This window comes from Xiphophorus couchianus, chromosome 9 (genome assembly GCF_001444195.1).
Source record: "Xiphophorus couchianus chromosome 9, X_couchianus-1.0, whole genome shotgun sequence".
NCBI lineage: Eukaryota > Metazoa > Chordata > Actinopteri > Cyprinodontiformes > Poeciliidae > Xiphophorus > Xiphophorus couchianus.
Window position 1 is genome coordinate 4,654,007 of NC_040236.1, and position 21,624 is coordinate 4,675,630.

At 36.5% G+C, this 21,624-nt stretch overlaps 1 protein-coding gene across 4 annotated transcripts in view; it reads right to left on the reverse strand.

Moving 5' to 3' along the window:
• Window positions 1-2,435: 2,435 nt before the first annotated feature.
• Window positions 2,436-21,624, reverse strand: part of dazap1 (DAZ associated protein 1) — a 34,045-nt gene continuing 14,856 nt past the window's right edge. The window contains exons 7-14 of one of the 4 annotated variants that reach the window (XM_028027568.1): window positions 20,347-20,429; window positions 16,284-16,431; window positions 15,662-15,694; window positions 14,218-14,367; window positions 11,805-11,969; window positions 7,359-7,451; window positions 6,875-6,922; window positions 2,436-2,704 (exon numbers count right to left, since the gene is read on the reverse strand). In XM_028027568.1, coding sequence (XP_027883369.1) covers window positions 2,532-2,704; window positions 6,875-6,922; window positions 7,359-7,451; window positions 11,805-11,969; window positions 14,218-14,367; window positions 15,662-15,694; window positions 16,284-16,431; window positions 20,347-20,429 — 893 coding nt within the window. In that variant the 3' untranslated portion in view covers window positions 2,436-2,531. Of the gene's footprint in view, window positions 2,705-6,014; window positions 6,923-7,358; window positions 7,452-11,804; window positions 11,970-14,217; window positions 14,368-15,661; window positions 15,695-16,283; window positions 16,432-20,346; window positions 20,430-21,624 lie in introns of those variants that run through there. The other 3 variants (XM_028027565.1, XM_028027567.1, XM_028027566.1) reach the window with 3 other exon arrangements.

The following is a 21,624-nucleotide window of genomic DNA, read 5'->3' on the forward strand; positions in this document are numbered from 1 at the left end:
TTAAATACACCTTGAATTTATGATTTATTAGTCTAAATTTAAAAACAATCAGTCTACTTTTAACACAAGAAACCTTTCTTTTTAATTAAAAAAGGAAGCCAACTATAACTGCTGTTGTAGTTAAAGGTAATTTGAATAATTCCCGATATAAATACCCAGCCAACACACACCTGTAGAGGCCAATAGAAGAGTAGCAGCCAGGGCTGGATTCACAAGAATGTGGGCCCCTGGGCTGGAGCCATTTTGGTGCCCTAACCACTGAGCAAAAATGATTTTACTAATGCAAATTAAAGTACATTAATAGGTAGTTTATCAGCAGAATTTATGCATTGAAAGTTCAAAGGGGTAGTATTGTGTAAAATTTGCTTTTGGAGCTTTAGATCACGTTATAATGTTACTCCCTCATCAAAAACATACGTTGAGTGTTGCCTTGATCCTTTGCATGAAGAGTAATTTAATCTCCCATGGGAACCATTCAGCTGCACAAAACGCCTGAGTGGACCTAGCATCACCTTCAGGCACTGCAGTTTCCAAGCTTCCGCCTTCAGGCTCGCCCATTGACCTCCTTCAGACTAGTCAGCAGCAATTAGCAAACATGGTGAACTGTGCATCTTCTGAGCTCATTACAGAAGCTACTTCTCAGTTCAACAATGGTAAAAACATTGTTAAAGAGTTTAAATTTGTTGATATGACTTCCTGAAGGCAGAGTTTAAAAAGAGCAGGAGATTTCAAAGAGACAAAGTTCCAATTTCAAGACATTAAATCAGAAAGTGCAATTTCTTTTAAGTCATATTTGATATACAGCATTTTATAAGAACTGAAGGTAACAAGTTACATGATGATACTGTCCCTTCAACAGTGACACTGGTTTCTGTGAATGTCAACATATTTTTTTGTTTTCCCATACATAAAAGACCCTTTATGTTATTTGTTAATGTTTGCAAGTTAGAAAAAAAAATTATGGTTATTGTCATGTTGTTCATATTTTTAAATAGACCAGCGTTATCCATCTATCCAATAATTCATTGACTTAGTTTTTACATTAAAGTAATTATATTACAAGAGTAGTTGTTCGAGAATAGTCAGAATATTAAGACTTTTCTCCAAATATGTCTTTATATATAGGGTTTTATTTTAATGTTATAGATGTTAGGTTTGTCAACATTTATTTATTCTTTGAATTTATTTTGTTTAGTCAACAAGTTGTTTCTCCAGACATTTAATGGGCTTTTTGCACGTCAGCCTCCGTGTTCGGGGAAAAGCGGCTCGGTCGTTTCCGGTCTATTGAAAATGTCATTTTACACTCGGTGCTTGCGCAAGGTAACAATTAATAATGTACATCGATCCGAAGCCCCAACAAGTAAGCCGGAGAAAGGTTTTAAGACGTACGCCTCGTTATACATTCACAGATACGAAGGTGAGTTTTACCTTCTTTACTTTGTAGCTAACATTAACTTTAGCTTATGCTAGTAGACAATATTCTATCCACTGGACTGATAACTACCAACTTGATTTTTCTGTTTTGTTAGAATAAATACAGTGAACCTCAGTGTGTCATGAAATCAACCTACTGGCCCTGAGATAGACGGAACAGTAATATGCTCGTATCAAGGAGCCCAGTTTCATATTCAACCCATAAGAAAATGAGTATTAACTATTTCTATCTACAAATTACATTTCATAAGCAGAAACTACAGCTAAATCAGCAGTTGTCATTCACAATAACAAATAGTCTTCAACAAACGCATTCAATATTTTTTTTTCCACAGAAACAAAACCAAACATTTATTTTAATCTTAAAACATTTATTTTTGTAATAATTTGTCCTTTTTTTTCCTTTTTGCATAAGTGCAAAAAATGCACCCAAAACAGCCACCTGAGGGAAGTCTACATCTTTAAATAAAAAACAAGCAAAGTGTACATTTATAGTACAAAATTCTCTTTTTTTTTTAAAAAAATTGCACAGTTTGTGTATAATATATATATATTTATATATATTATATATATTCATAATCTCCATTTTAAACAAACTTTAAAGGCTCAGAAAGTAAACAAAAATGTACCAAATGAAAAATAAAAACATTTTTTTCCTAGAATTTAAAGCTGAGAAAAATTTAAACCCTGTTTTTTTCCATTTGCGTCCACCATAAATATACATATTTAAATGCAAGTCTCTTTACATATAAGTCTCTGTGCTAGTGTTTCACCAGACAATCAAAATTATTGCAAAGTAGTTTAGATCTACTATAAAACATGGGTGTAGGGGAAGGTGGGGGATAAAAGTTTCTTTCTGCGCAATATTTCTTAAATTATGCGAGAAAAGAAAAGAAAAATATTTCTTAAACCCTTTAAAATTTTCTGGAATCCCTGTTTTCATAAAAGATTTCTATCTCAAACTGTTATTTCAACATTTCTAACAAACAATCCAGTATTGCGTTGAGCAAGAACACTTGTTTCCCTGACTTTTTTTTTTTTTTTTTTTTTTGTGGTTTCTGAACTTTACACCATGCCACACCGCCATGGGCAGGCGGTCAGCGTCGATAGGGGTGGAAGCCCTGTACGTTGTGGTTCTGCCCCCTGCCGAACGCGCTGGCGGCGGGCTGGGGAGCGGCAGCAGGCTGTGCTGTAGGGGCTCCGTACGAGGCGGCCGTCTGGCTGGGGTCTGCAAAGCTGTGGCCGAAGGCTGTCAGGTCCTGACCGTACCCTAAAAACAGAAAACAGAAAGATAATGAGAACCTGGAGGAGGTTTAGCAAAACTCCTCTAAAACTGCTACGTAAAACAAAACAAAACAAAAAATTAAAGGAAAACTCCACCATTCTCTGACAGCTACACGATTCCTTTTTTAAAGTATTTGTGAATTTGAATTTTGTTGGAAGAAAATATTTTATAGCTACACCACACCTTGCTTTAAAAGGAAAAATTCAAATTTTGCACTTTTTGGTGCTTCTTTTGGGTAATAACTGCTTTTAAAGCTGCATTCAGACCAAGCAGACCAATATGGGCATCAGGGCGCGTTGAAACGTCTTGAGTGAAGCTGATATCCCACCTGCAAAAATTACAGCCAACAGACTGGTTAGTGCTCCGTTTGTGCCATTAAAATGTTCGTTTGTGCTGCTTTAGTTTCAGAGATATTAAAAAGAATTTTTTTAGGTCATCCAGAGGTCACCATCTGAGAAGTGAGCACCATCTTGCTCTAAAACAAACCGAAGTGGGCTACATTTTTAGTGGTTTGTTTGTGCAGGTTTCGTTAATGAGATAATGAAATATCATTTCGGCCGATGACGTAATCATCCCCCCCTTTCTTGCTCCAAAACATACCAAAGTGGGCTACTTTAGTACACTTTGTTTGTGCTGCGCGTTTGAAGTGTTTCAAGCATTCAACACGTGCCCAATGTGACAGACGCTGGAACTTTTGACCCTGGACGCAAAGCGTCAACCAATCAGAGAGACTTCACTACTTGACGTAGTGGCCTGCCGATGGTGTTCTGCTAGGAGATACAGACGCCGATGCGAGTTAGAAGACCGGGCTAGGGTGAGACGAAAATATTGCTGAAAGTGACACTCGGCGCCCAGCTAGGTTGTGAAACTCAAAACACCTCTGAATTGTTTGGTGAATTCAAACACGGCGCAGAGGAGCCCGACGACGACATTCTCCTGCTTCCAGTAAATAAAGGCCAGGGCGCTCTCTCAATATTTCATCCGCCATTGTTCAAAGTAACCGGTAGAGGGGGGAAAAAAGTCAACAAACTACTCCCAATATCACCTGTCGTTTGACGCACGACCAGAGCAAAAAATGTCAAGCGTCTGACTTCAAACTGCACACGGTTTTTAATTGAGACATTCTTGAGCGCGAAACGCGTCAGGTCTGAACGCAGCGTAACTCAACACTGCAAAAACACAAACTCTTAGGCAAAACTAAGCTACAAGGAACTTTTAAGCAAGATATAGAGGCTTGTTTTAAGTACATATTTCCTTAATATTGATGAAAACATACTTAATTCATTGGCAGATTATTTCATGTGTGACATTTTTCCCATTTCATAAGTTATTTGCCAATATAAAGTACTTTTTCATCAATATTAAGGAATTGTGTACTTAAAACAAACTCCTATTTCCTGCTGAAAAGTTACTTTTTAGTTAGTTTGAATTGTATTGAGATATTTTCTCTAGAAACTAGACCAAAATTACTTGGTAAGATTTTGTGTTTTTGCTGTGAAGTGCTTAAAAAAAGTTGTTTATTGGTAATAAAGTTATGTTTCTTGGTGTTTGGAAAAATGAGTTGGTTCAAAAACCTCCATATTAAGTCACATTCAAGGACACTACCCCTTTACCTAGCAGTACATTAAACTATTAAGTTATTAGCTGATTGATTAGTTAGGCTATCTGCTCTGGTTGCCCGCCTGCGTTGAGCTGCTTAACGGACTACAATAGGTAGCTGTAAAACTGCATGTTTTATGACCAGAAATATTTCCAAAGTAACCAATTTTGTTTCTTGTCATAGAGGGGAAGTGTAGAAGCTGTCTTTCAGCCAGCTGATCAACAGTGCACAGCAACAAGAGGGTAAAGGGCTTGGACACAAACTCCACAAAAGTTCCACTGCCTTGCATTTTGTAGCCTCAGAAATGAGGCTTGATCTGTTATTTTCTGATTATCTCAATTCAACATGCAGATGTTTGTAAAGTCTGAGAAGGTAGCAAACTGATAAATGGTGGTTAAAGGTGCATCTAGTTTTTCCACTCACTACCACTGCGGATCGAGCTTTTCACGACATGCAAAATATCATGCGGTACTAAATTTAAGGTTGTAATTTTAGAACCTCGTAAGTTTTGGTAAATAAAACCTCATTAATTGAAAATTGTACAGCTGCAGATCCATTTCAAAACAGGCAGATTTCTGCTGTTTTTACCATTTTCTCACAAATGTTTCTAATGAAAAACATTTTAAAGAACATGAGGAAATACAAAAAGCAGTTTTCAAATGACCATTTCAAAAAAGCTATCCAGACTATCATGGCCATATGAGAACAAGAAACTCCTATAAAATGATGAATCTACTGAATAACAAAATTTTAGTTTCTGTTTTGTAAGCAACACACCCAGCTCTGATGACTACCAGATCTAAAGAATCAAGACACTGAGATCTTTTAACCTACTTCATGTCATCAGGCAGGTTTTATTATCCAAACAATAACATGCCCTGATCTGAAGAAATTCAAGAAAAGATGAGGAATAAAACCGCTTGTGTTTAGAGGTGACTTATTATGTTTCCTTGAACAAGTTAGGTTACATCTATTGACAATACAAATCATGTTAATTTTTTTCTCAGATAAGATTTTACCTGGCGGAGTATTTTGAGCTTCTTTCAGCTGTTTTAAGGCGTCTTGTCACTTTAAACCCAAATAAGCTGCTGCTAGCCCCGCCCCCAACACTCATTTAGTGTAAAATGGCTGCAAACAGGTGCACAATTGTATAATTGTACATCTTTGAAAAGCAGAAGTAGAGCCTCCTGCACAAATAACAAGAATGCAGCAAGTGGTTTCTGGGTGGCAAGTTGACAACAAAACACTCGTCTTTTCTAGCAGCCACTGTTCAGTGCATACAGCGGTAAAACCAGCTGGCCAAATGTGCTGGAGCTCTGCTTCGGTTGCTAGGTTACGAGGTTTGGCTTGACTGAGGTTGCCAGGTTTAGTGGTCAATTACTTTTTCACTGGGCACCATATTGTTCTGGATAGCTTTTAAATAATCTAAAAACAACATTTTGTATTTATTCAGGTTATCTCTGTCTCATATCCAAATAGTCTGGAACATTTTAAATCATGAAAAAAGGCACAAAAAGAGAAGATTTCTGTAAGAGGAAAAAATCTTTTAATAGCACTGGAGGTATGACCAGCATGGTGATTATTTTTTTAAACAAATTATTCCATCTTTGTTGCCTGATTAATCATTCATTTTACCCCCAAAATGGCTTCTATTTATGTAGAGGAAGGGTGTCTAACTCATTTTCATTTTGGGCAAAATCATAATCAAGAATGTCCTCAAAGGCCCGATGTTTGTTATAGCAAAATGTATTGGTAAAACAACACATATAATAAACTGATAAAATATTAATAAATATCTTATTCTGCATTCCATCAGTAATTTTTGAAATCAACTATTGAACATCTTTTCACATTGATGTAATTTGACAGTATACACATAAAAACTGCTTTAATTTGATTGATAAAAAAAACATTCAAGCACATTTTTTTGACTTGAAAGAGTCTCAAGGGCCACATAAATGGTTTTGAGTTTGACGTGTGATGCAGAGTTGTTAATATTTTTATTTTAAAATAACCTAAAAACTAAAAGAAGGTGGATTTTCCCCCAAATTTTTAAAAATTGTAATATTTGAATGAGATATTTGATTTAGAAAGTTTCACCTAAATTAAAGCAATATGGTAATTTTTTTGCTGGTTTGATGTAAAATGTGTGGAGTGTCTTGTATAGTATGCACAACACACGTTCTAATTGATTTAGGAACTGGATGGCACCATTTCCCTGAAAAAACACAAGGGAAACACAGGAACTACTGAGAAAGGAAACTCCCTGAGGAGATGATTCGGACCAATGCCTGAATGTCAACTTTGGTTCCCAAATTGGTGGCCAGATTTTCAGTTTAGATATTATCCTGTCCTGGCAGCATCCAGTTCAAAACAAGAGTGAAGCTATCAAAACATTTCTAAAAAAGATCTAAACAACTGGAGTGGAAAGATGAGGGAGAGAAAAAGAGAGGAAGAAATGCACAAATAGAAGAATACAAGACTTTTTTTTTTTTGAAGAATGATCCCAACAGGACCATCAGAGACAGAAGAATCTGTAAGAAACTCAGATTTACTGGTGTGCTGGTCTCCTTTCAATCTTCTTTCCTTTCTCACCCCTTTAGCTACAATTAGAGACAGTAGATGGGGGGGAAAAAACGATGGGTGAATGGACTGCTGATGCATAGAGACAACTGAACCATGAACAAAATCTCTGACAATTAGATCATCCTTTTAGAAATCAGCAAAGCAATGCAGACAGTCAACAACATAAAAAAGGAGGACATGTTAGTCTTGGTATAGTCAAACCACAGCCACTGCTTTGAGCTGAACTAGCCAATTCGCTGTAAATGTCTTTCAAATCCGGACAGCTGTCAAGTAAATGATAGCTGGGCTTAACTATACAAGAAGGCACGCGGTAATTTGTATGTACATGCAAAAATGTACATGCAAAATACAACACACACAGGGCCAAACAATCAAGCTGCAGCTTTGTAAGAACTGAAGTAGTGAAGAAAATAAATGCTTCTTTTTGTTGGAGAAGGCGATGCTGGCACCTACCTGCACTATATCCTCCCTGCTCATCCTGACCATAACTGTGAGAAGGACGCGTTGGACCGTAGGCAGAGGGGTCCTGAGGGTAGTTACCCAGGCCTATCAGGGAGATGAGGAGACCAGGTTGACTGAACCCAGATTGTGCTGGCTGACTACCTTATTATAGTTCCCTCACTAACTGTGTACATCTATGCTCACTCACTGGCTCCGCGTTTTACTCTGCTCTACCTTTCTGTATCGTCTGCTGGTTAGGAAGGACTGAAAATCATGCCAAAAGTAAGTGCTTGGGGTCTATTTCTCTTACATTAAAGGTAAATGTTTAAGGTTTTTGTTGTGATCAGCCAGTGGGAAATTATCTTTGTGTGGTTTCATTTCAAATTTATCTGCTTTAGCCATTTGAAAAAACTGCAGTTTACAATGCCAATATGTCATGGTGTATTTCTACCACTTGGGGGCAGGCTAACGTACATTCAACAATTAGAAATTTGAGCTTCTTTTTGCCTCAAAAAGAAACATGAATTATACTAAACCAGGCTGTAATTTAGATTTAAAAAAATCTCAAACTGTTCACTGTACAATGTGTTCTTGATAGAGCATAAACATGATTGTTCAGTTGGTTTGAAATGACACATAGAAATCTTTCTGCGATTACGTCTACAGATCAATCTAAACATCTTTAAGAATTAATGTTTGTAGCTAAAATTTTATTCAACAAATTACCTGGATTTCAGTATATTTGAACGTAAATTAAGAGTTAATTTATCTCAGTAATTTAATTTAAAATGAAATTTTATATAGATTTTACATGCAGAGTGAGGTATTTCATGTTTTTAATCTCAAATCTTTTAGGATTATGGCTCAAAGCAAATGAAAACCTAAAATTCAGTTTCTCAGAAAATGTGATTATTATTGCCAAAACAATCATGGGCTGTTACTGTGACTGACAAACAGTCCTTGACGATCTCCACAAAGAAGTTAAGGTGCAAATGGTTGTTGCCAAGAAGGCTCACCATTTACAGAATGCTTGAAAGTATATTAATTGAAAAGGTGAGTGGAAGGAAAAATTGTGGTAAAATGTCCACACAACAGAGGTAACTGCAGGCTTGAGAAGATTGTGAATGAAAGTCCATTCAAGGGTTTGTGTGAGATTCAAACCCGTGAATCAAATCAACTTACAGGTTATTGGGAATATTTATTTCTTCGTGTTAAAGGGGCGACGCACGTAGTGCCATCTAAAAGCTTTTATAAAAAATGATGTACATTCATCAAACAAGTAAGAATTTGACTTTGCAATTTAATGCCTTGAAATTGGGCCTCCGTCTCTTTAAGAAGCTCTTACTCTTTCGCCGCCTCTAGGAAGTCATCACAACAACATTCCTCCATTAAGCCTTTAACAGCTTTCTGCACTGAGAAGTAGCTCTTATAAAAATCAAAATGAAATATAATTTATTTGAAAAATATCACCAAGTAAAGCCCTTTGAGTTCAACTAGTCTAAATTTATCAATTATATTCTAATTTATTAACATTGTGAGAAAAATATCCAGGAATTAGTCTAAATTGACTATTTGGAATCTCTGTAGAGATTAATTTAGATTTTATCTTAATAACAAAAAATATTCTTGGTTATCCTTTTAATTAAAAAAAGGTAAGATGTGGCAATGGGTGAGCATTTGGCCAATATCAACTTCACCAAAAACAAGAAATAAAATATCTGGTCTGTTCCTAAATTTAAGATGAAACTGTTCTTTCATAAACGGTTCCCATGAATGTTTAGTGAGTAAATGTGTGTGAATTTGGAAAAATACTAAAATCAAAGTGAAGAAATCATTCATGGGGTTTTAAACTCTTATTTAAGGATTTTGTTGCTGAAAATATTTAATATGCATCCCCACTGGCTTAATCCTGACTAAACCTTCATCACTTCCCCTGAGTCAAACACAAACTAAACAAAACCCTTACAAATAAATAATGTTAGCTCCAGTGTTAGCTACTCTTTTCTACAAACACTTAAGGATTTAACATCAACAGCACCACATCACACAAAAGGTCTAGTAGTTTCTACCGGTTCCGCAAACATTTAAAGCAAAAAAGGTGAATGGGACGCCCAGCACAAGCAGGAAACACTGAACAAGATGGACACCTGCCATGACTGACAGCGGTCACATGACTGCTTCAAATGTGAACTCAGCAGATTCAAGCAGCTGAAAGCCAAGTCAGAGTGAAAATACCAGCAGACAGAAAACCGAAGCATCTTCTACATGAACGTCTTTTATCCGATCGCCTTCATGTCGCTATGGAAGCCAGGTTTTCACTGCATTTCCATTTATTTTAAAGCTATATGAATGTTAGATTTTCAGGTGATTACAGCTACCGCATTGTCTTTAAAAAATAATCAAGAAGTAGGAATTTTAATTCCCTACATATCTGCATAAATGCTTACTCTAATGTAACTAGTTTACTACTTTAGTAAAGATTAATGTAACTTTCAGATGAACTTGTGAAACTCTACACATCTAGCAAAAATTTTACTTTTAGAGATGCACCAACTGGCCAGAAATTAGATCCTTGTTCATTAGAAGCATCAAAACTAGAATTTCCCCAGTTTTCAGTCTATAAATACATCACAATATGTACTTTGAAGCTCTTTTTAAGATTTTAACGTGACATTTGCTTTGATAAATGCATAAATGAGGATAACCTTGCAATTCATCTATTTTCTCTTTGATTCAAAACTAGTACCTCTAATCCAAAACTTTGCAACTTTTTAATTTTAGGCCAGCAAAATAAAACTTGGTTAGAGCTACAAATGTCATGACATTTTGAAAAAAAGACAACTTGCAATTTCAGATTAATATCTACTCAAGGAAATTTGTTGTCATTTTTAAAGAACTACCATTTTACTTAAAATAAAGATAAACACAAAATTTAGCAATAAGAGGATGTATCTTTTTTTTTCTGTGGGGTGGAAAATGATATAAAAAAATTAAAAAGCACAGATTCCAACTTAATGACAAGATCTAAAAATTTATTACTATAACTTTTAGTCATTTGTGGAAATTCAAGGCAAATATTGGCAGAATAAAATGAAAAGCAGGAAAAAGTTTACATTTGGTTCTTTTCCATTTTTAGCACTTGCTAAAAATTAGCATTGGCTAATTAGTGTTGGTAAATTAGTAACAGTTCTTAGTAAGAGCCATTATGGAAAGAGCAGCAGGTTTCAGTTCTAATTCAGGAATCTGCTCAACATTATTTTTATTTTATGTTACAACGATTAAAATAAACAAACTGGAATCTGGAAAAATCCAAAATCGGTATTGGTCAAGAAAAACCTGATCAGTGCAACTGAAAATATACAACTTTTGGTCTGAATTAATGAATCGGATTAATTGTGATTAATTCATTATTCAAACAATTGTCAAATTAATTTAGTAATCAATTGTTAATTGGAGCATACAGACTCAAAAGGAGGCCATTTGCTGAAACAAAGAGCCGTAATTAAGCCAAAGCTTTTTGAATAGAATATATACATTTTGCATAGAAGACTTTAAAAAATTTCTGTCTGTAAATATTTTCTACCCAGGACTCCTCAACTGGAACAGATTTAGCTTTACCTGGTTCAAATTCTGCAATAAATAAAAAATAAAACTGAAAATTGAGTGTGTGTTAATGCTATGTCGCTAATTTATTGCATTTTAGGTAATAACATTTTCATTTTCTCAATTAATAGAATTGAATAGTTATTTGCATTTTAATACATTTCCAATGTTGTATAAAAAGGCATAAGTGGCTAAATAAAAAAAATCTCTAGAAGGTGCCAATTTTTTTATCCAATTAAATCGTCAAAATAATCGATTAATAGAATAAAAGTTCCAGCCCTAAACTTTGCTAAGAAAGCTAAATTAATCAGAAATTTCTTTTTAAAAAAGGTGTTACTGTCATGCAATTGCTCCTCTAAAACAACCATGCCAAGAGTAAGGGAGGAAGAAGGTGGAAGAGTTAATATAAGAAGTGGTAGTATTGGGATCAAATCACATCCAGCACACAGAGCATGAAGAAGCCCTTAAAAAAACAAAAAAACACATTGCAAGGCAGGATGATCTAATTCAAACCCAACTAAGACCTACCAATCTTTAAAAACCAAAGCACAGCCCAGCTGGGAGAACTGGACAGAAATGATTGCCGAGGATTCCTGGAAACAGCAAAACGTCAGCAGCGTCTCCACAGCAGAGCCAGAGGTGTTCATGTACGCAGTAAGCATGTATGGATGTCCAAGCTAAATGGGACCAAAGAGCAAGCTCCTGCTGCTGTAATGAACTCAGATGTTGCACCAGGTTGGAGTGTATTTGGGAAGATGTGCAGGATTCAAAGGAATGATTAAAAAAACAACAATAAATCAAAAAGGGACAGAAAACGTGCAGGACACTTCCTTCCTTCCTTAAGGCTTTTCTTACCATACTGGCTGTAAGGAAAATCAGGCTGCCCTGTGGGAGCCTTGCTCAAGTCCTGAGTTGGCGTGGTTGCGGGGGCAAAGCCCAGCGTTGCCGTTCCTGGTGTGGTGGGAGGAGGAGGAACCTGCGGAGCGTACTGGTCTGCCTGGGGTGTGCCGAAACTGTAACCTGTTGGAGACGATCAGATAACCGCAGTGAGCCGTCTCCAGAGATCCGTTTGTTTCTCTACCTTAAATGCTCATGTAAACAAACATCTCCAGTTATATAAACCTGGAAGGGAACAAATAATAGACGATTTTATTCTGAAGTTTGATCTTCTGAAGAAAAATCTTCTCAAAATTGTCCTCACTGTGTGAAAAGAAAAGTTTTCAGGATACATCTTAAGAGAATTCACACATTAATAAGTTTTAAATAATTAATTCTCTGGTTTGTTGAAGTTATTTTAAAGATTTGTTGAAGATCATTTACAAAACATTAACATAACTACTATCAAACACACCAACATGAGATGGGTTCGTAAACTTTTCCCAACTCCCAGGTAAGTTTTCAAAACTTTTCTAGCACCAGATGTTAGAGATAAAAACAATAAAATGTACTAAAAAAAACTGTTTCAATTCACCATTACATATAATTTATTACTGTTAAAATGTGTGCTGATAGCAGGGAAAAGGTAAAGTAAAATACAACAAATGTAATGTTTTGAAATGTCTCTCACACACTGCACACCTGACTGGACTCAGAATTAGACACTCTTCAATTTCAATACCGTTAAAGTAAAAAATATAAGCCAACATTTATTTCATTTACAAAAATCAAAAAGCCACTATTAAAAATAATACAAGCAATTCAAATAAATAGTATAGAGGTAAATGATGTTCCTGCTCAGATTAAATGCTTAAATACAATATACAAAGGAAATTAGAAAGAAATATCTAAAAAAAAAAAACAAAACTAAATGTTTTCTGGCATTTAGCAAATAGAAATATTTTTGTGATTATTATTGACGTAAAACAAGAAAAGTTTGGTCTGTTTTATCTTCAAATTGTGAAAGAAAATTGTCTTTTTATTAGGTGTATGAAAGTATCTGGTTTCAACTGTAAAAATTATTTTCTAAATTTAAGTCAAACGTTAGATAATTGCACTTTATTACAAAACTGATTGTTTGAATATCAAGCACTTTCCAAACCTTGAAAACATTGTAATTCAATACTTTTCAAGGATTTCCAGCACAGATACAAACCCCGTACGAGTCAAAAATCCTTTGTGGTTATTCCAGCTGCATTTAGTTCATTTCTGAGTCTGCAAGTCATGCTGTCCTCTGATAAGACGAAGGTTACTCCCTTATAGCAGCTTAAAGCACACCCTCTTTCAGCTCCATGGCTTAACAAGTAATAAAACGTTCTTGTGCAAAATTATTCAAATATAACTTTAAATCTACGAAAACACAAAAAGCAACATTGTATGAAATTAAAGTCGAAAGTGTGGGAAAGTGGGAAAGTTTTATTGAGAAAAACTAAATACATCTCATAAGTCAATAGTTTGTAAAGTAACATTTAGCAGAAAAATGCTGAGTAATGAATTTCTGTGTGACTACCAGCCTCTCACATTGTGAAGGAGTTTTGACTCAGATTGTATGTAAAAAAAAAAAACAACTTATGTTTTTTGAATATTTGTTAAAACTGTCCCCATGTTGTAACAGTTTAATATGTAATAAGATCGATCTCATCCACCTCCTTCCTGAGGTTCTACCGCCTTCTTTAGAAATACACGTCCGACCAAAATCAACCAATCAGAGCCAGGAGGAGGGTCTTAACGCTGTAAATCAATCTCATATACTCGCTGCTCTACGTGCTAATGGTGGAGAAACAACTTAAAGTCACGGGAATACCGTTTATCCACCATCATCGGTGGCCATGCTAAGTAGCTTGAGCATTCACAACAGGCTATGTTAGCTGCAGCATAGCAGAGCGAAAAGGAGAGATGAGCAGCGCCACACGGAGGTGATTGACAACGCTGAAACCCCCCTCCTGACTGATTGTTTCTAGTTAGCTGTGGGAGAAGAAGACAGAGGAGCTTGATTTTTCACAGATTGTCTTAAACCATCAGTTTCAACAAATACGTAAAAACATATTTTTTTTTATAAAAGTTACAAACTGCAGTTTTAAGGTTAGTCTTGGTTAACGACTTAGTAGCTCAGATCACTTTATTATGTACTCACTAGTTTAAACGCTACAACTGAAAGAGGGTAAACTTCTTTTTTTTTATTTAAAATGACACATCCAGTCCATCTGCTGGCTTATCTACTCCAGGAAAACGACTTCAACCACATCAGTTTATACAAAGTTCCTGCATACAATCCCCTTGAAATGATGTTATTGCCATCAGAGTAAGTAATCTTTGTGAATGAAGGACTGACCAAACTGAGGTGCTGTGCTGTAGCCCTGCTGAGGGTAGCCCTGAGGTGCTGCGAAGCTGCCGGCCGGCGTGGTGACCAGGAATGCGTTAAAGGGTGACGGAGGTTGCGTAGGGGTTCCCCGGCCCGCTGAAAGCGAAGGTACATACCCACCTGCTCAAACAAAGAAAGCATCCATCAACTATTGCAATTACTCAATGGAGAAACTTTTTTTAAATCACAAGTGGTCCCAGAACACATCGATTTGACTCGTTTTTATTTCTCATCGTCTTAACAGTGACTCTACCAGACATTGACTGGTTACCAGTATCATAGTATACAATGGTTATCATTTTTGAAACTGTAACTTTTCATGTTTCCATTAATTTCTCATCAAAAAGTGACTGAAATTTTCATTGGCTGGATGGTGGAGAGATTACTACTAAGCTGTCCCTCCCTCACACGTTGCTGCACACTGAAATTCAGCTGGATGATAGAAGCTTACAACATGTTTCCATACCTTAGAGGGAAGAAAAGATGTTTTGAAAATAACTCAGATTAGGAAAGAAAGTCATAATCGTGGTGAAAACTAGAGAAGGGTTAAATTAAATTCTTTTTTTTTAAAGAAAATAAACATTTTGTTACCTAAAATGCAATAATGTACCATTACTTTTTTTTCCTTTAACGTACCATCTGCAGCTAAAAAATACTTCTAGGCTTTTGATCTTTTGATTATTTTTTCAAGTAACCAATTCATATTTTGATAGCAAAAAATGCTTAAGAGATTTTTTTCCCCAGAATTTGACCCAGGTGAAGCAAAAACTGCCACTACAGTAGTAAAACATTTACAAGGAAAAAGGGTTTGGTTTTTTATTTTTAATTTTTTATCTTAAATGCAAAATAAATATATTTTTTTGTTTAGTTCTGACTCAATTCCTGCTCAGAGCACACCAGTTTTCAGCCGATTTACTACAGTTAGCAATTAGTTAAATTAGTTTTAATCACAATTAATTGTTTCAATTGATTGTAAAACTATGTTATCGTTACTCAAGGTAATTATACAACAGCTTTTATTTGTGTTTTAATAACTTAAGTTGTACAGCAGCATCTGAAAGCTGAGTTTTCTGACAGGCCGACACTCCAGTGACCCCCGCAGGTTGACCTGCAGGCTGTGATATGAAGCCAAGCCTGACCAACAGCAGAGTGACGCCAGAAACCATTCAACCCCGCCATCTTTCTCAAGTAGTAAATTATCAGCAACCTCAGCCATTATGAATCAGTGATAACATGCACTGCTAAACGGTCATCAGCAGACTGGGCACAGTGCTTCAGCCCCATTTCTGCCACGTGAGCTTTCCCAGATAAGCACGTGATCACACGGCCACGTCACATCTATCAGTAATTTCACAGCTAGCCAGCATGCAGAGAACTCGAGGAAGGGTCTGTCAGTGGAGGAGCGGGTACCCACCTATAGGCTGGCCGGCAGCGGACACCCACACTCCTTCAGGAAGAGAAAACAGCCACAGTTTAAAAAAAGACCCAGAAAAGATAAAATGTTACAGTTTAAACCAATGAGAACAAGGACTAATTTACATAAACTAGGTTAATGTTTAAAGGTGACCTATTATGCTTTCTGGATGGTAAACACTTGTCTTTTCAAGCAGCCATAGTACAGCGAATACAGTGGTAAAACTAGCTGAGCAAACGTGCTGGAACTCTGCTTGGGTTGCCAGGTAACAGGCAGAGCTCCGCTGATGTTGCTAGGTAACAGCGCAGTGCCCATTTATTGTGACTTATCGAGAGGTTTCTGAAATGGCTCACTTTCCAAAGACCAAAATACTTTAACTTACATCCAAAAAGCTCGTAGGTAAATTTCTTTAAGCTATTAGGTCGTTTTTAGAAGCAATCGAGACCCAAATGGAAGTACAAAAACGTGCAAAATGTAAATTTTGCATAACAGGTTCCCTTTAAAGTTCAAGGTAACAAGAACAAGTGCTAATCTACATAAACTGGGTTAATATTTACACAGAACATGTTCCATATCTACACGGGTTGTTGCTCGTTTCACTCTGGGACTCGTTCCCACTCACCCTGTGGGCCGTAAGCCTGTTGCCAGCCTGGGGCCGGCTGTGCTGTCCAACCATTAGCTGCAGTCAAAATCCCCCTGGGAGCCCACTGACCAGGACCAAGCTGGCCAGGAGCTTTGTTGTCACGAGGTTCTGCCTTCTTTACTTCCACCTGGATGAAGGACAAGAAGGGCACATTTGGCAACACCTGTAAACGGGTCAAATAAATCCTTCACCTGCCCTACCTCTGATGCTTAAGCTTAACGTTTTGGGCCAGTTTAAAATCTTTCACTTTATGTTTATTGGATTAATGTGGGGGAGCTACTTAGATTAAATTTAATGTGTAGCCCCAAGAGCTGCACAGCTATGTGTCTCAGGTACTTGTTACACAATTAAGTAATTCAATGTACTTTTAAAACATTTTGGCTCCACATCTTAAAATGTACCCGAGAAACATAGATTTATGTATTTATTTGTTATCAATTGCCCTATATAAGATAAATACATTCTAATGTAATGTCATAACTTACCTTTCTTCAGCTAATGCTTAAAAAAGGATTTAATTTATCAAATTTATTTGGAGTAAGTTTTGGAGAGTTAATGGATGTAAAGAGAAAGTTGTGTCTTGGTTCTAACAGGATAAACAGTAAACATGCAGATTGTACAAATGAACAGTTTTTTTTTTTTTTGTCAACATAAAACAGAATCTTCATACTGTGTCAAAAAAGATAGTAATTGATCCCAATTGAAAAATTTGCTCCAGTTATGTGTTGCTCTACTAACTACACTAGCAGCTAACCAGAGCGAAGAAGCAGGTTGAGACCAAGCGGAGCCAACCAGAAATAAACTGAAGGGTTGAGTTATTGGGGTCACCTTGCAGGAGGAAAACGAATAGCAAATTCCTCCCCGCTTTAAGGTGTTACCACCTTCCCCAGCTTCCCGTCTTCTTTCTCTGTCGACCTAATTACATGCACATGTTTCCAGCAGTGGCCCTCGCCGCCGCCGGCTGCTACCTGAGCATTTTCTCCCTGTGGGCACCGCAGCTACAAGTGATGGATACCGTGACTACTACGTGGTCCCCAACAGCAGAACTGGGATTTGTTCCACAGTTTGATGTGCTCCAGTTTCTAATTTTGTAACTTATATCTCCCAGGCTCCCTCTAGTCCCGGCGTAAAGTAAAGTCAAGTTCAAGAACAATGGATTAAGTTGAGCTGTGATTCCTGTAGGAAACGAGGGCAAAGTCGAGGCGAGCGGATACCAAAGGTACGCGCACAGGTTGGGCTGAATCATTAACCGACTAAACGGGTTTCAACTCATCTTTGTAATGTAATAATCACCGAAGCTTAATGTCTCATTACTTAGCAACAAAAATCCCGTTCGGGTTTTTACTTGTCCTCCTGGGGAGGTTTTTCAAATTAAAAGCAGCTGTGACCCATTAGGTCAAGTTATTTCAAGGACAAAACAACTAACTTTATTAAATTCCTTTCAACTTTTCATTGATGTCACAATCCTGAGCCTATAAAATTTCTCTCCAATCAGAGTTTCTCCAGGTTTCACCAACTCAAATGTAAGACTTTTTAAGACCATTATGACCAGAATTTAAAACCTGTATCACAACAGAAATGGACTAAAGAAATGGCAACAGAAGTGAGCAAATGGTGAAGACGAACAACGTCCAGCTAACTGCTGATAAACTTGCACTTACACATAATGGTTGTAAAAAAAGCTACTTTGTGTTACACTGGCTAGCTATCTAGCTAACAAGAGTATATTAGCAGCTAGTTACAAGTAGCAGCAATCGCCTTCAGTCACACAACACAGTGCACACAGACAAATTTATGCATAACAGTAAAGTCCCGCAAGAAAAAAGAAAACTACATACAATCAGATTAAATAGTCTAAACATATTTAAGTCCAACTTATTAATTTTCAATTAATTAAAGACATTTTAAGGCCTCAATTTTTGATGTATTAATTTAAATCTTTTTAACGATGCACCCACAATAAAACTCTTCTATTAATTGAAATGACTTATATATTTCCAGATAATATGCGCTACGAGCTGTTGTAGAGGACTATAAATGATAAAAATAGGCTTTAAAACTCTGTAGGTTAGACAATGCATGTTTGTAAACATTCAAGTATGTTTACAAAATGGGAGAAAAAAATTGCAACCAGCAGCATAAACTGGATTTACATAATTTATGTTTGTATTGAATTACTTTCAAACAGTTCCTCAAAAGGGTTTACTACATTAATAATAATTGAGAAAGTCTTCTTTTTTTTTGTTTTTTTACATGTTTAATCCATTTTGTCTCGTAATGCTAAAGAGAACTGTGCATTTATCTTGGAAAGCTTTAATGATCAAATCTGTTAAATATTTGGTTATTCTGCATTGAGAAATAATCTCAGCCAAGCAAATAAACTTTTAGTTTTTAGTTCTGTTAACAGCTACAACAGCATTTTTAAATACAACTTGAATAGGTGCTAGAATATAAAATGGTACAGATGCGGACAAATTCATAATTTATTATATTAGCATAACCTCAATGAAAATTTAAATAGATTGTTTTTAACCAAATCTCTGGTGGAAAACCAGATCACAGTTTTTAAAACCTTATAATAGTGATCCCTGACTTTGTGTTTAACTAATGTATAAACATACAGCGTCTTCTTAAGCGTCTTGGATGCATCACGTGTTTGAGCTGTGATGCAGCCAAATGTTGCAGTACAGGACTCAAGTTACTATATAATACGACTTACTGAAATAAATGAACATTTAATATTGTAATTTATTGAATATGACTCTAAATCTCTACTAACAAACAAACTGAAATTTGGTCAGAAAGAAGCTGTATAATCCAGAACATATGGACAAATAAACACAGAAATGGTTCAGACACAAAATCCGCCTTCTAAGGTCTTCTCTTAAAGACAGTGTCTGGAGATTTCATCAATTTGAATTACTTCTCAACATGGGTTGACTTTTACTGCTGAATTAATGCAATTAAATGTGGAAAACTGAACTTTATTTAAGGTTTTGTCCACGTCTAGTAAATTAAACTGACTTTCACGACACTTCCTTATCTACTATGTCATGCAAAAACAAAGTTTATCAATGCTCCATAATAGCCACTGCTGTTTGTATTAAGGGAGAAAATGAGTTTAACGTTTTAAATTAGACCAAATATAACAAAATTAACACAAATGATTCAAGACCTGCAAGGAAACAGATGTGTTTGGAGCAAATATCATATGTTTTGATTAAGACTTGCCAATTTTGTGGGTGAGTTTTACTCAGCTGAGGCAGCAGCTGGGTGGTGTTTACTACACACACTGAGCCGACACACACTGTGCCAAAAAGGTTATGAAGAGCGTTCGAATGCGACACCACCAACAAAGTGTTGTTTCTGCCTGTATGAGCAGCTTACCTGCCTCTATCTGAAACGCCTTGCAACGAGTGCAGTAAACTCCATCCATCTGGAGAACCCAGCAAGCTAAACAAACACCCAGAAGTGATATGCAAATATCTTTTTTTGCCTGGCGTTTCACACTTTCCTTTTTGCTTTTTCCGACAGCTAACAGACACAGTATGGAGATTCGACTGAGGTCACCGAGTTGAACTTTTTCAAAAAGAAAAAAAATTAATAAATTAAAAAGAAAAACATGTTGACATGTAAGTGACCTGCCAACAAAACATTAGAAAACAGATAAAAGAAAGAATGAAGAATAAAAGAAAACAGAACTGATTAGACCAATCCTTTAGGTGATAAATTGTATTTTAAACTACTTGAATTGGAAATAATTTAGCACTGGAAGCCAGGAAAATATGACAAATATAAGAAATTTTGGTTAAATCTACTTGAAACACTCTAAAGGAGTGGTCAGTTTAAACAAAGCCTTGGGCGACAATTAAATCCACACAGAAGCCAAGATAAATTGTTAAGTGGTGCCAATATTCTTGTTATTTTAGGATGTTAAATTATGCATTTAAGCTGCTGATGAAAATTCTGCTAATCATCATCAGAGCGCATCGCCCAAGCCTCTGTTCGATCTTAAGGGTAAAATAAAACTACAACTACACACTTTTTTGCCCATGATGTCGTGAAAATGCATGTTGACAGCCTGGTCCACTGATTGTTCGGCCTCGAAAGTAATAAATCCAAAACCTAGCCAACGACCAAGAGTGAATCAAGGTAGCAGGGGGTTGTGACAACACAAGATGAAGAACAGTATTGGGCTTCAGCAGATTGAGGATCCGTCAAGGATGAGCAAGAGGCTCCTGGGGTTCGGATGACGTCGCAGACTTGCAGAGCAACACAAATCCAAGACTAAAGCCTGGGGGGATTGAAGGAAACCTTTTTCTTTAGAAATACTTGGTGAAATGAACAATTATGAACAGCTTATATGTTAAACATGAATGATGATGGGTGGGAATTATTACAAAATGAGGTTGGTCAGTAAGGTCAATTTTCCACCTAAATAATAAATTGCAGTATTGTTACATGTTGTTAGTTGGTGCCGTTTCATCCAAACCCCACCTTGATCTGTCCCCTGGTATTTTGCTGTGGAGCACACACTCGCAGCAGCCATTGTTAATGCATCACAAAAACATGGAATAACACAAATTGTAGAATGCCTAAAGCTTTCTCCGAGCTTTCCCAAATTCAGTTTTTGTTTTTTTTTCTTTTTTACTTTTGAGTCTGCCAGGATAAGCCTAAAAAAACCCGGACATTCGCAAAACTGCTTACAAAGGTAACACAAAGATACAGGTTGTAGAGTTTTCTCCTCGCTGATCCGTTTATTTATTTCGCTCAAAGGGTTTCACGGGGAAATACACAAAGTGCACCAAGAAGAATCGAGTTCAAAGTCAAACTTTTTGGGAACACCAACCTCTCAATGAACTACTTCAAAACTTCTCTACAGAGTGTTAACAAGCTGCAGTGATCTACTTTTCAATCGGATTATCTTAGGGTTCTGGCAGAACTGGGTTGAGAGCACATCTCCACTTGGGGACCTAACCTGGATCCAATTAAACGTCCTGCGAGACGATTTCAGAGACCTCTAGTGCAACGCCAGGCGTTCCCCGCCTTATGCTGTACTGCTATTAATAACATCTGTCAATGACCCGTCCCCAACCTAAATTTATAACCACGCTGGCACCATTAAGAAGTTTGAAATCTCTTGGTTGCACTCAAACTGGAATGGCAGAAAATGGTTTTTAAAATGTTGGTTATATATGTACAGTGTTTCATGAGTAAATTTGCTATGTTTTGTATACATTTTTAACTGCTAACATTATTAATGTTGCCCATTTTAGCCATGTTTAATGTTATAATGCTAACTGCTGCCAACTTCTCATTG